The sequence below is a fragment of the Empidonax traillii genome, unplaced genomic scaffold (assembly GCF_003031625.1).
Source record: "Empidonax traillii isolate 1590-97213 ecotype Southwest subspecies unplaced genomic scaffold, ASM303162v1 scaffold20:size5563877, whole genome shotgun sequence".
Taxonomy (NCBI): domain Eukaryota; kingdom Metazoa; phylum Chordata; class Aves; order Passeriformes; family Tyrannidae; genus Empidonax; species Empidonax traillii.
Window position 1 is genome coordinate 2,302,686 of NW_020955213.1, and position 14,697 is coordinate 2,317,382.

Consider the following 14,697-nt stretch of genomic DNA (forward strand, 5'->3'; position numbering starts at 1 on the left):
CTGATTTTGCACAGGTTCCATGCTTTTTATGTATCCACAAAGTAGAAACTCTGCTAAGGAAGAGCCTTTCTTTCTTCATTGTGTTTATTTGGTTCTCCACAATGGAGCACTGGTGATGGTGAATTGGAGCTGCTCATTGGGAACTAAGTCTTTCTATGAGGATGATTTTATTTTCAATAATGTCCTGAAGCCACTTTTCTCTAAACTGAAACTCTTCTGGCCTGGAGGATGGAATAAAAAGAGGGTAAATTGTAAGAATAATATTGAATCCAAGTTTGGCCAGCTGAGAGCTGGTCTTTATTTACCAGGTAAGCCTATCTGCTGCAATAAAGCCCACTCCTAGACCTGGGTAAGCAGGTCTCCTTCCTGGAGAAGGCAGATGGCCACGGGGTGGCTATGCATGCTTGTGGGAGAGTGAAGCTAATGATAAGCAGGGTCATTTCATTTTGCATAGCAAAATTTTGACAGCTGCTTCCACCTCCTTAATGTGACTGCAAACTTACTTACATGGAGCTCCCTGTTTGGTTTTGGGATGGAACAGTTTGCTAGAACGTCCTGAGCTGTGTCGTGACAGAAGAGTAATGATATTTACCTGCGAATCAGCCTGCTGGACTCCAGTCTGAAGAAAACCTCCACAGGCGAGGTCTGCAAGAGAGCAGAGACAGAGCAGAGGTCACCTACAGCCCCTCAAAGGGCGGACATTGTAATTAGGTAAGAGCTACTATCTAATTCTTCAAAAATAACCTCGATATTTGTACAACGTTTCTGATACAGATTAGAATAGTTTAAAGCTTCCTTGAGTGTTTTCTTGTGAAGGCAGACTCAAAAGTTTCAATTCTAAGCATGTGGTATGATGTAAGATTGCTGACCAGCTACGGGATGTTGTGCTGGTTTTGACTGGGATAAAGTTAATTTTCTCCATAGCAGCAGGTAGAGGGCTGTGATTTGGATTTCTGCTGGAGATGGTGTTTATAATTCAGGGATGTTTCTCTTATTGCTGGGCAGTCAGTGCTTACCCAGAGCCAAGGCCTTTTTGGCTCCTCACCCCACCCCACAAGAGGAGGCTGAGGGGGCACAAGGAGCTGGGAGAGAACAGAGCTGGGACAGCTGATCCCAAGAGATGTCCCAGACCATGTGACCTCATGCTCAGCAGTAGAATGGGGCAAGGTTGTGTTGGAGCGGGGTGGAAGGTGCTGCCCAGGGACTGGCTGGGCATTGGTTGGCAGGTGCTAAGTAATAGTTTTCATTTGCGTCACTTGTCTGTCTTAGGGGGTTTTTTTCTCTCTCTTGGTTATTTTTTCCCCTACAACTTGTTACTATTATTCTATATATTTATTTTTTAATTATTTACTCTTTTTTTTGCACTTCCACATCCCACAGCAGGGGTTAGGGAGAAGTGTGTGAGCAGCCATGTGGTGCTCAGTTGCCAGCCTAGGTCAAACCACAGCCTGTTACTAGGGGATCCTTAGCCAGTAAGCAGAAATACCAAGCTTCAGTATGACTAAGCCTGGAGGTAAGAAGTCTACTCAGTACAATTTATTTCCTTTTTTCTCTTGAGCTGCAAGAGTTTATTGTAGAGCTGACAAACTTCAGGCTGATCAGGAAAGGGATTCTGAGACAGCTTGAAGAGCAACATGATGCTCCCTCTCTACTGACCCCTCGTTCTGTAACTCAACTCCACTCAGCCCTACTTGGAGCTGCCCAGGGCAATTGTTATTTGGAAGGGGAAGATGGTCAAAGCAGGAAAGCAGATGTGGGATCTTGCCAGATTCTGTTTGTCAAGTTTGGTCAGTTGATGATTTGGGAACTAACCCAGCCTCCCGCTCTGTGCTCCACTCCCTTTGCCAACTGACTTTGTGTTTCCATAAGGCCACGTTTAACTCTCACAGTGTTGCTCTGGCAATGCCCAGGCCTCCTCAGTGTCTCTGCGCAAGCTGCCAGCTCCTGGCTGGTCTCTCTGCTGCCCTGGCATTTCCCTGCCTCGGGAACTTCCCTGTATCTTGTCCCTTAAAGAACTGGTGCATGCCATTTCTGAGCACTTACATCAGGTTTGAGTTTGGAGATCACTATAACAAAGTAGACGCTTGCTGTTGCTCGTGGGATTGGTTTTCTGCGTGTTGGGATGCCCCAGCAAGCTCTGTAATGGTACCTCTTGCTGTCCTTCAGGTCTTCTTCCTCAAGAAATTCTGAGTGGTGAAGCCAGCTTTCATGAATGTCCCATGTCTGTCAAATAAAGGCATCACACTAAGACTCCCTCTGTGAGAAGGTGTGGCCTTCCTGAGTGGATGGAATTGTCACTCACAGAAATGAGCTCTTCAATCTGCTGCCGCCCTTTCTCCACTGTGAAGTTGTTGCCTGTGGTCCACTGGATAGTTTTGATAACACGCTTGGCTTCTAAAACAGATAAAATGCTGACAAATCCTCCTGGAAAAGAACCCCCAACATATGCTAATAGAGCAAACATAGTACCTTTTTCCTTTTTCTTCAGCTCTGCCTCTGTAGTGCTTCTCTCATTGTCTGCGGGGGTGTGACCTTTGTCCTCTTCCTTGTCCATTGGCTTCACCTTTAGAGAAAGAAGAGCACAAACACAGTGAGACACAGCCTGTCCCAGAGCTGCAGGACCCATCAGAGGAACACGGGGAGCAGCGGCCGGTCCCTCGCTGGCCCCTCGCCCCCGCTCACCCCCCTCAGCGCTGCCCCGGCCGGGCGGGGGGTCCCGGGGGATCCCGGGGCTGTTGTTTCCAGGGAAGGTGTCCAGCCCCGAGGAGCTGCTCCCGGGCCCCGGCGGTGTCCCCGCCGCTGTCCCGGCCCCCCCGCCACGGAAGCGTTCTGCCCGCGTCACCATGGAGAGGCGGTGCCGCCTCCCGGCATCCCCGTCGGCATTCCCTGCGGATACACCGACCCCGGGGGAACGCCTCCCCAGCAGCCGCAGTCTCCCAGAAAAGGAGGACAGTATGGCCAAGAAAAAAGCTGTGGCATCCTGCCAGATTCTCTGTTTGTCATGTTTCTGACAGTCTCGGCAACTGGGGAACTAACGCAGCCTCCGCTCTGTGCTGTGCCGGGCAGAGTCTGAGCCCAGCCCGGCGCACGGAGGGCTGTAGTCTCCCAGCCCTTCAGGGGGAAAGGACCAACAGAGGGAGGCCAGAAATGTTTCAGCATATCACAGTGTGCTGAACTCCCAGCAGCCTCTCTTCCAGAGTGACAAAAGGCTGCTACATGGATTCAGCTGCTAGATCAATATGAGCAAAGTGTAGGTCCTAGTCCTTGTGATCTCCTAGAGATGCTTCCTGTCCAGCTGAGAGAGCATTAACACAGGCCTGGACATTTCTCAGAACTTTGTCTGATCCATGTGACTCTGCACCTTGTTCCCTGCACGTTGGTTGTGGTCGTTCCACACCCCGTGTCTCACAGGGGGTCAGTGTTGGTGGCAGTGTCACAAGATCTGCGTTTCACTCTGACTGCCACACTGGAACAAGGAGGTAAGAGGCATTGTCAAAGCAGGTTTAGGATGTAGCAGAGGCAGGTTTTGGCTTTATTGTAAGTTGAGATTGCTGACTAGTGCTGTGCTGGGAGGGAAGAATCCAAGCTGCAGGAGGCGACACTGGCTATTCATGCAGGCTGCTGCAGTCAGCAGCAGGAACTGCACGTCAGAAGTGGGTGCAAAAATAGAATCAGTCCTCTTGGACTTGGACACACAACATATGATGATGTTCACCATGGCCCCCATTCCCTGTCACCCTGCACAGCTCAGGGGGCAGGAGGTAGAGAAAATCAGGAGTGAAGTTGAATCCAGGAAGAAGACATGGGTGGGGGGAAGGTGTTTCACCATTTGGTTTTATTTCTCATTATCCTGCTCTTATTTGATTGACAATAGATTAATTTCCCCGAGTCGACTCTCGTTTGCCCTTGATAATAATTGCTGAGTGATCTCTCCTTGTCCTTATTTCAACCCATGAGCATTCCATTATATTTTCTCTCTCCTGTCCAGCTGAGAAGGGGAGTGACAGAGCAGCTTTGGTGGGCACCTGGTGTCCAGCCATGGTAACCCCACCACAGCAACACAGATACAAGGGCTGAACACACATATATCTTTATTTAAGAGTTAAATCATTCTCTGTAGACACGTGGATTCTTCAAAGTGCTGCCACCTTGGTCTATGTTCTCCAGACCCTGAAAAAGAAAAAAATCACAGCTATATCTGCACCATTCTTGCCACTGATGTGCAACAGGGCATAGCTGAAAATGCCCGTTTTCAAGCTACACCTAATTACCCAAGTCCTAATTAAAACACAATTAAAATGCACAGCCCCAGAGGCAGATCAGCTTCGGGCATGGAGCCCGACAGCCCCAGGAGTGACCAGTGCGGCCGCGGGAACCCCATCCCAGAGCCCGGGGATGGGGGAGCAGCGCCTGGCTCTAGCCTCCCGCCTCCGGCGGTACCTGCCCATGCCCCAAAAACCTGCCTTGGACACGTAGTACTTGTTGACACCCGAGATCCGCCGGTCCCTTTCCATCAGCGTCCACTGGAAGGGGTAGCGGGCGATCCTCTTCTCCTGCGGGCACAGCAATGCCTGTTACGGTCCCGGGCAGAGGCCCCGCCGGGGTGGAGTCCCGAGGGATGAGGGAAAGGGGGGCCCCGGGAAGGAAGGGATTCCAGGGGGATGCACGGGCTGCGGGGTAGGGGCGGTGCCAGGGGGAAGCGGAGCACCGGGGCCCCGGGGCCCGCCCGCGCTGACCTTGCCGCCGTTGCACAGGCGGTGCATGAAGATGGTGGAGAGGCCGGGGATGCTGAGGCAGACGCCCATGATGGCCATACCGGGCAGGATCTCGTACCACATCCTGCCGGTGCCGCTCCCGGTGCCGGTACCGGTGCTGCTGCGCCGCTCCCGGGGCGCTCCCGGGGCACTCCCGGCCTGCCCCGCGCCCTTCCCGGCCTGCCCCGCGCCCCTCACAACCTGGAGGGGCGGTGGGAGCGACAGCACTGCCGGGGGACCTGCCCTCGGCAAGGAATGAGGCCGTCCCCGCGCTCCAGCCCACTTGATCCCAATCCCGATCCCAACCCTAATCCCAAACTGCGCCCGGTGCCGGTCGCTGACGCCGGCGGGACCGGCGGTGCCGGGCGCGGTGCACGCTGGGAGTTGTAGTCCAGTGGCGGCCCCGGCCCGTTTCACGCGCAGTCTCGCGAGAGGCGGCGGCCAATGGGCGCGCGGGGGCGCGCGGCGCTGCCCTGGCCCGGGATCGGGATCGGGATCCGGAACGGGGCCGGGATGAAGGAGGACAAGGAGAACGCCAGGCCCAAGGAGCGGCGCGGGGCCGCCGCCGGGCCGGGCGCTGTGCTGGGCGCAGGGCCGGGCCCCACCGCCGGAACGGACGGCAGGGCCGGCGCGGCCGAGCTCGACCGCCTGGAGCGGCCCAAGGACAAGAAGGAGACGCTCAGCAAGGTGGGGCCCGCGCGGCGCTCGGGAACGGGCACCCCCCGGGAACAGGCACCCCCCGGGAACGGGCACCACTGGGAACGGGCACCCCAGGACCGGGCAGCTCCCCGGGAACGGGCCCTACCGCGGTAGCAGGAACCACCCCCTCAGGAACGGGCCTCCCCACCCGGTAATGGGGCCTCCCCTCCCGGTAACGGGGCCGCCTGCGGGGACCGGGGGTGGGGGAGAACGGGGCCGCCCCGTCCTCGACACTGCCCCCCCCTGAGCGCCGGTCCCGCCGTCCCGCAGGTGGTGATCCGGCGGCTCCCGCCCAGCCTGACGAAGGAGCAACTGGAGGAGCACCTGCAGCCGCTGCCCGAGCACGACTACTTCGAGTTCTTCGCCAACGACTCCAGGTACAGCCGCGGGCCCCGCCCGGGCGCTCCCGGGAGCCGCCGCTGCCGCCCCCCGGGCCCCGGTGGTGCTGCCTCCCCATCAGCCGAGCGCCCTCGGTTTGTGTCTCCGCAGCCTGTACCCGCACATGTTCTCCAGAGCCTACATCAACTTCAAGAACCAGGAAGACATAGTCCTCTTCAGGGATCGCTTCGACGGCTATGTTTTCGTCGATCACAAAGGCGAGTGAATGGCCCTCAGTGTGTGTTGCTGCTTCCCCGTCTGTGCCGTGTGCTGGTTGAGTTTTGGAGGGGTGGGTGTGAACAGCCACTTAGGGCTTGTTTGGGTTTAGTGCCTTAAATGCATGTTATGCGGTATTTCACAGAACAGAAAACTCCTTATGCTTTGTGGAAACTAGTCTAAATTAACTTTTTTATAGATAAATTTTTAAGTGGATTTTGTCTATGATGTATAAAATCCAGCTGGGTGTATACAAGGCAGCAGGGATGATGATATAAATCAACTGAAGTGAATATTTGCATTGTCATACCTGAGTATCAGGTCTCTAAAGTGAAAGCAGGTACATGCTGTCAGTGTACAAACAAATGAAGCTGAGGTTACTGATGTCACCCCCTGCTACTCCCCTCACCTGTCCTGTGCACTTCCAACAGTGTCACTTATCTTTTGGTCAGTTTTTACCTGAAATTGTCACTTGTTTCAGTTTACGACTGAGTCATCTTGATTCAGTAAAAGGAACAGCTGCTTCTTTGCAGACTGAGTTGTGAAAGTGACTGCTCTGGAGACAGTAATCCATAGGAAAATAGTTGGTTTAATTAATTATCAAACATTCAAGTATTTGGTCACCACTAACCTGTTTTCTAAACACGTGGTGTCATGGTTTAAAATTTCATCTTTCAGAAGTGCCTACATTGGGCAGCACTAAAAGTTCCTTGGCTTGGGCAGTGGAAGGGGCTCACCTGGAACTTTGATTCAAGTGCATATGTCTTACAATTCATCCAGACAGGTGTTCTATGGACAGAACTCGGTCCATAAGATTCTTCTTTATTTGGAAGGGTTACAAGTTCATGAATTCTGCTGTCTCTAAGGTGTGGGGTTTTTTTTATTAAATTGCTTTCAAAATGCAAGAATTTTTTCATGCTATCTAAATAATCTCTTCTAGTATTGCATGTTTCTTGTGAGGACTATCCTCCTGCTTTAGACATGGACAATATGCTCTATTTTATATCTGTTTCATCTCTATTTTAATGTATTCTTCTCTCTCCTCTTAACAGGTCAGGAGTATGCTGCCATAGTTGAGTTTGCACCTTTCCAAAAAGCTGCAAAAAAGAAGAGTAAGAAAAAGGATGCCAAAACTGGAACTATCGAAGATGGTATAACAGCAAGATAGTTTGTTTTGCATGTGTAGATTGAAAATCTTAGCAGTAATTTGAATATGTTTTTACTGTGACATTGTAATTCCATCAATGGGATGTTTGCTTAATTTATGTGAAGCTTTTTAGCACTGCTTTGTCAGCTGCAAGTCTATTAAATGGTTGTCCCAGACAAAGATAATGCAGCAGCTCATTTGAGAGTTACCAACTTATGAAAAGATGGCATATAAACAACCCAATTTATGTAAATCCAACCCAGACTTCCAGCAGTGCACAATGCAAATGCTTTTCATGCTACAGTATATATCTTTTTTCTTTTTCCTTTTTTTTTTCCTCCTCTCCTTGCTTTTCCCCTTCCCTGTAGACCCAGAATACAAGAAGTTTCTGGAAAGTTACAGTGCAGATGATGAAAAATTAACCTCCACTCCTGAAACTTTGTTGGAGGAAATAGAGGCAAGAAACAAAGAGCTAATAGGTATGGAAATCTGTGTACTGTAGTTATATTTTCCTAGAGCACAAAGAAACGTATGTGGTTTGTAATTTGAAGCTGTGATTTCTCAACCTGGAGGAGACTGAATTCTTTTGTGTGCCTGCTTAGTATTTGTTAAACCTTTAGGCTAATATTAGTCAGTGTAGATTTTGTTTTGTTCCTATGCTCTAAATTCTTCTCTAGGTTTAAGTTTTAAATGAGAAAGTTCCTTCCTGTTGCCAGCTGCTGGTCAGATGTTTGTTAGCCAGACCAGGCTGTGGAGTGGCTGCATTTCGGAGGATGCAGTGATGTTTAGTGCACAGTGCTGTGAGTGGTGATGTTCCATGCAGGCACAAGTCAAGAGAGAATGTGGTTGGGTACAATACCACAAAAAATGACCAGGTTGCTCTTTTTAAGCGTATTCCAAGGATATCTTTAAAACCAAGAGAGTCTGGGAAAATCCTAACGCAGACTGAGTATCCCTGTACATAGAGGTGTACTGGGTATCATGTTAGTGTCCTACAGAAGTTTATAGAATCCTAATAGTTGGCACTGTTCAGAGAGGGATCTGGAATACTTGTTTCACTGCCTATTGCCGTATGTGAGAGGAAACAGGCAGGGGAATCCATAAGGATGCTTCACTTCATACAGGGTTTTGTTGTATTGCGGTATTGGATAAGGCAAATTGTTTACATTTGTTTTGTATATTCTCTAGCTAAAAAGACTACTCCATTATTGAACTTCTTGAAAAACAAACAGGTAAGACTTCCCTCCAGAATCTTCTTGTCTGCAAGTACAATTTGCTCATATAAAGCATGGGTGTGGATATTGCAGTGTGTGTACTGATATGTTCCTGCCCTTCCTGTTGAAGAAGGATCTTTTGACCCAACTCACTTGTCAACACCTTGTTCACGTATTTTAAAGTATTAGAGTGTTGGTCCTTATAGGAATGGTGGTGCTTTGTGTACATTCTGGTCCCAGCAAATTGTCTTTTGTGGCGCTGCCAAAAGAGATTTCCATTTTAATGCTTCCATTTTTAGTGCAGTAACAGCTGAGGTCATGGTGGATGATCTTTCTCCTAGCACATAATGTTATTTTAAGTTTTAGCAGTGGAGAAAGTCAGAGTTGGGGCAGATTAAATGAAAATTAGAATGATAAACGCTGAGGCCAGTGTTGTGTTTGAGCTTTTTAAGACAGTACAAATCAAGCTTTATGAGTAAGAAAAAAATACTGCTGCAACATGTTCAGGTTCAAAACAACAGTAGAGATGACAGTTTTTTTTTTTTCTTTTATAGTAGAGGCAGCTTTGAGGTGAGTTATTTCATGGCTTAAAGAGATCTTTTCTGGTGTGGAGATACACTATTTCTCTTTGCTTTTGCACACACAGAGACTGAGAGAAGAAAAAAGAGAGGAAAGGAGAAGGAGAGAATTGGAAAGAAAAAGACAAAGAGAAGAAGAGAGAAGAAAATGGAAAGAGGAGGAGAGAAGGAAGAGAAAAGAAGCAGAAAAATTGAAGAAAGTAGACAGATGCCCAGAAAAAGAAAGAGACAGATCAAAAGAAGAACCAAAGATTAAGGTCTAGAACAGTTCTTTATTATAAACTGTTATGCTCCCTTTCCCCTATTATTTGTATATCAGTCTCAAAATGTGCTTTGAGTATTGTGTGAAAAATCACATGAGTTTGGTGTTAGTAAATTACCAATCTTTTGTAATATTCAATAGTAGGCAATGTAAAGGTTTACATGCTGTAATGCTTCATAGTAATATTTAAACTTTTTGTCATGTGACTGTTGTACATATCGTGGTAAACAGGATTGTGAATTCACTATGGAATGGAGACTATTTTTAAGCTTTCTAAAATGGCCTGGTTTAGGAGAAAAATCCTAGTCTACTGTGTGAATAATGCTTACTCATACACTCCAGCTCTTAGAAATGCTGCTATTTGCAGTAATATTTCCTTAATGTTCTCTTCTTACTGGACTGTGGTTCCTTTGATGCAATTTCGGTGTTGTGCCAGACAATATGTGTTAGAGTGAGCTTTTTAGTTGAGACTTCTGTTTTCTTTGTAGCTACTTAAGAAGCCTGAAAAAGATGAAAAAGACTTGGAGAGAAAAGAAAAATCCAAGAAACTGGAAAAAGAGACTCTGAGGGAGGAAAAAATTGCGAGTAGTGCATCTGCCAAACGATCTGATGGGGAGACAAAAGAAGAGAAGGCAAAAAAGTATTCTAGTACTTGCTGTAAATATATGTGTATCTAATACTTGTTTCCTGATCATAATGAGGCTTAGGCTGCTCTGCTATGTCAATGTTTTGAAATTCCTTTTAAATGCTTTTTCTGATATAAGGCACAGGCTGTGTTCTCTGTGGCAGTGCACATCCCTGTGATTGCAGAAAGCTCTGTGAATTACCTGTGGACAAATTTTAATATTTTTGCAACTCACTGTGAGAACTGCACTAAAGAAGCCCAGATGTAGGTGACTGCAGTAGGCTATGAGCACTGCCCTTGCAATGAGATGATTATAAACATAGTGAGAGGTGTTCTCCAGTTACTAGTCCCTCTAAGGTCTTGTAAAAAGGTCAAAGTGGAAATTGTAGTTCTCAACAGCTCTGTGATCTGTTCGAGGTTCAGTTTTGTCGTGTGAGAAATAGAGATGAGACACAGAAATTCAGGGTTTTCTAAAGCCAGAGGAGACTCAGCCAGCTATGCAAGTAGGAGGCTGGGAAGTGCTAGTGGTCAGTGTCCTCTCTGGCTGTCGTGCATGACTCGGGGTTGTCACAGCCGCCCAAGAGCTCCCTAGAACCTGCCAGTGTGTCGTCCTCCTATTGCGCATTTCCGCCACTATTACATTGATCTCCCGGCTCTGTTTGATGAATCTTTTGAGCTTAATTTTCAGTTTTGTTTTCATACAGATCAGAAGATGAGTGTGTAAAGGACTACAGGGACCGAGATAGAGATTTTGACAGAGACAGAGAATATGAGAGAGCGCAGAGAGAGAAACTGAGACGCCAAGAAGAGGAGCGTCGGAGGCAGAAAGAGCGCTATGAGAAAGAGAAGGTTTTTAGAAGAAAAGAGGAAGAGGTGAAAAAGGAGAGAGACTTACTCAGAGAAAAGGGAAAGAAAAGTGATCTTACAGACTTTACCAGCAGCACGGACAAATCTGAGAAAGTAACCAAAGACGATAAAAAAGAGGATACAATTAAGAGGGATCGTATCAGAAACAAGGTGCTGGATTTCTTTCAATTCATGTGTGATTCATAAGGGTCAGTTTGTGTTTTTTAGGATAAAAGCACTAAAAGGAAAGAACCTTGTGGTTTCTCTGTTGAAACTTCTCCCCGTTCTGGCAACAAACTCTGCCATTACTAGAAGTTGTTTTTTTCCCCGTTTATCCACTAAACTTTGCTAAATTGTTTGTGGTATTTCTTGTCACTGAGTAGGAATTAAGCCAAGATACCACGGGTCAAATTGTAAGACACTGATACCTTTTCATTTGCTGACTTGTACCATGGGCTGTGTCTTTAAGGTGTTGGTAGAACATCAGTATCTCTGCTGATGCTACACGTGCCTGAAAATGCATCTTGAAGTGGAAGTATGATTCAACAGGCTCCTCCAAAGCAGGGACAAGACTGTTACTTGCAGAATAGGCTCAAGAAATAATGTCTTGAGTTTAGTTTTATATGGTCTGCAAATCAGTTTTTGCAGTATCACTGTGCTTTTTTTCTGTGTCACTTAAGACATTGTCAGGTACGAATGAAACTCAGGGTTTTGAAGATTTGAAATTGGCCTCTTTTCTGAGGGTGAGCTGAACTCAACAGGAAACTCTTTACAAATAGCTTCAACTGTGAGCAGTGTTCTTTGTGGCTTGAACAGGGATGTTGCTTTACAACAGAGACAACCTTCATCTGAGACAGTTGAAGTTACGTTGCCACCATGGTGGAGTAATTTAACTCAGAACACCCAGAAAAGTTTGAATTTGAGCCATTTCTAATACCACTGCTGCCATAATAACCCTGACAGCAGGGAGCTATGAAAGAGTCTAAATGGTTCTGGTTTGTTTCAGGATCGCCCAGCCATGCAGCTGTACCAGCCGGGAGCCCGAAGCCGAAGCAGATTGTGTCAGTATGAAGACAGTGCTGCAAAGCCCGCAGATCAGGGAGTGGATAAGAAACAAGAGAGTGAGACAAGTCACACGAAGGAAGAGGAGTGACTAGCATGCAAGCCTTATGTGTTCTGACTGTCTGTGCAGCCAAAGAGCATGTACTACGCAATCCAGAAGTGCCTTCGAAGCGAAGAAGGAACAAAGGAAGAAAAGGGGGCATTGTGCTGTTGGATGTTTCTGGTTAAAGAACCTCAGTTGTAGATTCGGAATTTGAAATGTGTTCTCATTGTATTTTCAGTTATTTGAATTTGTTTTCCCAGCATCTAACTACAACAGGGAAGAGAATCTTTGCTAAATAGAAAGATTTTATGGCCTTAACTATGGTAATAAATGAGTTGTGGTCAGGAGGGGATGACACCTGGATCTAAAGCCAGAGCTCTACTGTAAGGCAATGGGAGCCAGTGTTGGATGCACTTAGGCAGTGCAAGCTTGGAGTTGCCCAGAGGTAATACAGGTGTTGCTACGTTGTGTGGTGCTCCTGCCTGAGGCAGGGAAAGCTAAATGGTGTTGGTCAAGCACTGAGACAGGTACACAGGCTGGGGTTGTTGAGGTACCAGTGGACAGGAGCCCTTTGGCACTTAAGGAGCAGAACATCTCGCAGTGCAGTAACCGTGCTAGGGAGGGAGAGGCCTTCCTCTTCAGTGGTTCTCTGGATAAAGTAAATAAGTTGGAGTGTATGAATAAGCTGGCTTAAGAATGGAATATGTCTTGACAAATTCTCATGTAAAGTCTCCCTACATTGAAATGCTTATTTTTAATCAAATGTAGCTGGTTTGGACATCCTGTTCTTTTCCAGCATCCTCCCTTCTCTAGAGTCTGAAACGTTTTCCCAACTCCTGCCCTCTCGGAACTGCTTCCTCTTCCCTCATAACTTGAAGTGTTGTTTTACAGCCCAGAACGAGACTTCGCCAGTAGCAGCTCCTCCCAAGCTAGCGAATTTTAGCCATAGCCGTTTTTTTGTACTGAACCCAAATAAAACTGCACAAACTCGCTCCTCCTCCTCCTCCGCCGCCGTTCCCTCACTGCGCGCGGGTCTTCCCGGCCGCAAGGGGGCGCCGTGCCAGCGCCGCGGGCTTCGCTCCGCCCCGCCCCTTCCGCCTCCTCTGCCGCCGCCATCGCCGGGAGGCCGCTCCGCTCCGCGCCATGGTGAGACCCCCCCGCGCAATCCGCCGCCATCCGCCCCGCCCCGGGACCCCCGCCGCCGCCGCAGCGCTCGGGGGGAACGGCGGGCCGGCCGCGGGGACGGCGGGGTGGGGCGGGGCGGCCCGCGAGGGAGCGGGAGGGACCCGAGAGGAGGGACGCGCCCGGGCTTGGCGGGGCGGTGCCGGGGCCCCGTGAGGGACTGACCGCTCCGCTCTCTTGCAGTCGTCCCACAAGACGTTCAAGATCAAGCGCTTCCTCGCCAAGAAGCAGAAGCAGAACCGGCCCATCCCTCAGTGGATCCGCATGAAAACCGGCAATAAGATCAGGTATGGAGCGTCCTGAAGGGCTGCGGGCAGTGCAGGCCGAAGGAAGAGCTGATGGCGTTTATGTCTCCAAAAGTGCGGTTTTGTGTCCGTGAGAGCCAGGCAGGGGTGGCAGTGCAGGTGTGTTTTCATGGGATTTCCGTGCCATTTCCTTCTTCTGTAGCGGTTCTGTCCGGTGCTCTGCAAGGGTCTACAGGTGTCCAGTGACGGCACATGTAAAGTGAAAGCCTGAACTGCACCTGTGTGTAATTCATTCCAAATGTTGTACCCTGGTAGTATCTCTTTTCCTGACTGTTGGTCCACTTGGGGCAGTGGTGCCTGTCTTGAGCCCTCTGGTTAAAAACTGCGGCATACTTTGGTCAGAGAGCTTGTTATCTCATCCACTTCTTTGTCTGGACTTTTTTAAGGCAACAGAATTTTTCCTTTTCTTTCTCTCTCTGTGCTAAGCAGTGAGGAGAGCCACAGCAGCAGTGGCTGGCTCAGTGAAACTGAACAGCATTGCCAAGTTCTGTTCCTGTAACTCCCTCCAGCTTGTTTCTCTCTAGGCAGGATTGGTGGTGTGTGCTTACAACGAGGTTCTGATTTAGCTAAATTGCAGTATTTTGAAATACTTTACCGTGGGGCAAAATGATGGGTTTTTGTCGTGTGGCACTCCAGCACCTCGGTGATGATCTGTGTCCGAGCTGTGTGCCAAAGCAGGCTGCAATTGCAGAGCTTCCTGCAGTGGGAGCTCTGCCATTTTCCTGCTGAGAGCAACTCTGTTACAAACACTGTCTGCGGTTTCACCTGCACCGTGGTGAAAACGTTTGTTCTTAACATGGACAAGTACATGCTCACAAATGGATATTTCTCGGGAGAGGCCGTTTCCATGTGCTGCTCTGCTTTCATGTTTTGAACAAATGCGTGTGTGCACTTTGATAATTTACCCTGCTCTTGTCTTAGGTACAACTCTAAAAGGAGACACTGGAGGAGGACCAAGCTGGGCTTGTAAGGGAGACTGTCCTGGGAGCTCTAATGAACACTGGTCTTTCTGCATCAGATTGATACACCCTCAAGTCATTCCTCCTGTGGTGCTGGACTGCACTCCCCAGTGTGGGGTTTTTATAAGCTGGTCTGGGACGTTGATGTTAACTGGGAAAATCTTTTCTTGTATCTGAAACGTGGAGACTGTGTTCTATTAGCGTTCTTTCTTTCAGGCATCGCCATGAGCATTGACAGTGCACGGGCTTACTAATAAATATGGACCTGAACTACTTGGGTGAAATTATTTCGTATATATACATGATAGGATCATAATAGAATAAAAACTAACATTCCTGTGAGTATGTTCTCACTTAGTGTGAGGAACCCTGGCAGCTCTTTTAGGTAGAGTAGGCTGTGTCTTCCTTGTCATTCACTGACTGTAAA

At 48.4% G+C, this 14,697-nt stretch overlaps 4 protein-coding genes and 1 non-coding gene across 6 annotated transcripts; 3 read left to right on the top strand and 2 right to left on the bottom strand.

The window, feature by feature from the left end:
* Window positions 1-66: 66 nt before the first annotated feature.
* Window positions 67-2,846, bottom strand: AKAP14 (A-kinase anchoring protein 14). Of its 2 annotated transcripts, none has more exons than XM_027898476.1 (6): window positions 2,683-2,846; window positions 2,470-2,563; window positions 2,303-2,391; window positions 2,044-2,223; window positions 593-645; window positions 67-221 (listed from the first exon to the last, which is right to left on the bottom strand). In XM_027898476.1, exons 2-6 carry the CDS (start codon window positions 2,552-2,554, stop codon window positions 134-136), a joined length of 495 nt encoding a protein of 164 aa, XP_027754277.1. In that variant the 5' UTR covers window positions 2,555-2,563; window positions 2,683-2,846; the 3' UTR covers window positions 67-133. The 2 variants fall into 2 exon arrangements, with proteins under 2 accessions (XP_027754277.1, XP_027754267.1); XM_027898466.1 differs by having other exon boundaries at window positions 2,303-2,394; window positions 2,683-2,844.
* A 1,221-nt stretch (window positions 2,847-4,067) lies between these two features.
* NDUFA1 (NADH:ubiquinone oxidoreductase subunit A1) lies at window positions 4,068-4,942 on the bottom strand. The gene is made up of 3 exons (XM_027898485.1): window positions 4,737-4,942; window positions 4,464-4,553; window positions 4,068-4,170 (listed from the first exon to the last, which is right to left on the bottom strand). Exons 1-3 carry the CDS (start codon window positions 4,836-4,838, stop codon window positions 4,108-4,110), a joined length of 255 nt encoding a protein of 84 aa, XP_027754286.1. The 5' UTR covers window positions 4,839-4,942; the 3' UTR covers window positions 4,068-4,107.
* Window positions 4,943-5,174: 232 nt separating this feature from the next.
* On the top strand, window positions 5,175-12,033 carry UPF3B (UPF3B, regulator of nonsense mediated mRNA decay). Its single transcript, XM_027898514.1, has 10 exons — window positions 5,175-5,441; window positions 5,724-5,830; window positions 5,943-6,049; window positions 7,100-7,198; window positions 7,563-7,673; window positions 8,383-8,426; window positions 9,055-9,243; window positions 9,737-9,888; window positions 10,578-10,890; window positions 11,726-12,033. The coding sequence occupies exons 1-10, from the start codon at window positions 5,199-5,201 to the stop codon at window positions 11,870-11,872; spliced, it is 1,512 nt and encodes a 503-aa protein (XP_027754315.1). The 5' UTR covers window positions 5,175-5,198; the 3' UTR covers window positions 11,873-12,033.
* Window positions 12,034-12,487: 454 nt separating this feature from the next.
* RPL39 (ribosomal protein L39) lies at window positions 12,488-14,554 on the top strand. Its single transcript, XM_027898500.1, has 3 exons — window positions 12,488-12,970; window positions 13,190-13,293; window positions 14,233-14,554. The coding sequence occupies exons 1-3, from the start codon at window positions 12,968-12,970 to the stop codon at window positions 14,279-14,281; spliced, it is 156 nt and encodes a 51-aa protein (XP_027754301.1). The 5' UTR covers window positions 12,488-12,967; the 3' UTR covers window positions 14,282-14,554.
* Window positions 13,983-14,117, top strand: LOC114065846. Its single transcript, XR_003573059.1, has one exon. It is a non-coding gene; the product is annotated as a small nucleolar RNA SNORA69 (small nucleolar RNA).
* Window positions 14,555-14,697: the final 143 nt, after the last annotated feature.

Excerpts from the sequence above, each read along its gene's own strand:
- AKAP14 (XM_027898466.1), bottom strand. The coding sequence starts at position 2,554 with ATGGACAAGGAAGAGGACAAAGGTCACACCCCCGCAGACAATGAGAGA. Across the intron at positions 2,395-2,469 it reads GCTGAAGAAAAAGGAAAAAG|AAGCCAAGCGTGTTATCAAA; the intron begins GTACTATGTTTG and ends TATCTGTTTTAG. Across the intron at positions 646-2,043 it reads TCTCCAAACTCAAACCTGAT|ACCTCGCCTGTGGAGGTTTT; the intron begins GTAAGTGCTCAG and ends GCTCTCTTGCAG.
- NDUFA1 (XM_027898485.1), bottom strand. The coding sequence starts at position 4,838 with ATGTGGTACGAGATCCTGCCCGGTATGGCCATCATGGGCGTCTGCCTC. Across the intron at positions 4,554-4,736 it reads GCCTGTGCAACGGCGGCAAG|GAGAAGAGGATCGCCCGCTA; the intron begins GTCAGCGCGGGC and ends CTGTGCCCGCAG. Across the intron at positions 4,171-4,463 it reads ACAAGTACTACGTGTCCAAG|GGTCTGGAGAACATAGACCA; the intron begins GCAGGTTTTTGG and ends TTTCTTTTTCAG.
- UPF3B (XM_027898514.1), top strand. The coding sequence starts at position 5,199 with ATGGGCGCGCGGGGGCGCGCGGCGCTGCCCTGGCCCGGGATCGGGATC. Across the intron at positions 5,442-5,723 it reads AGAAGGAGACGCTCAGCAAG|GTGGTGATCCGGCGGCTCCC; the intron begins GTGGGGCCCGCG and ends GCCGTCCCGCAG. Across the intron at positions 7,199-7,562 it reads AACTGGAACTATCGAAGATG|ACCCAGAATACAAGAAGTTT; the intron begins GTATAACAGCAA and ends CCTTCCCTGTAG.
- RPL39 (XM_027898500.1), top strand. Across the intron at positions 13,294-14,232 it reads AAAACCGGCAATAAGATCAG|GTACAACTCTAAAAGGAGAC; the intron begins GTATGGAGCGTC and ends CTCTTGTCTTAG.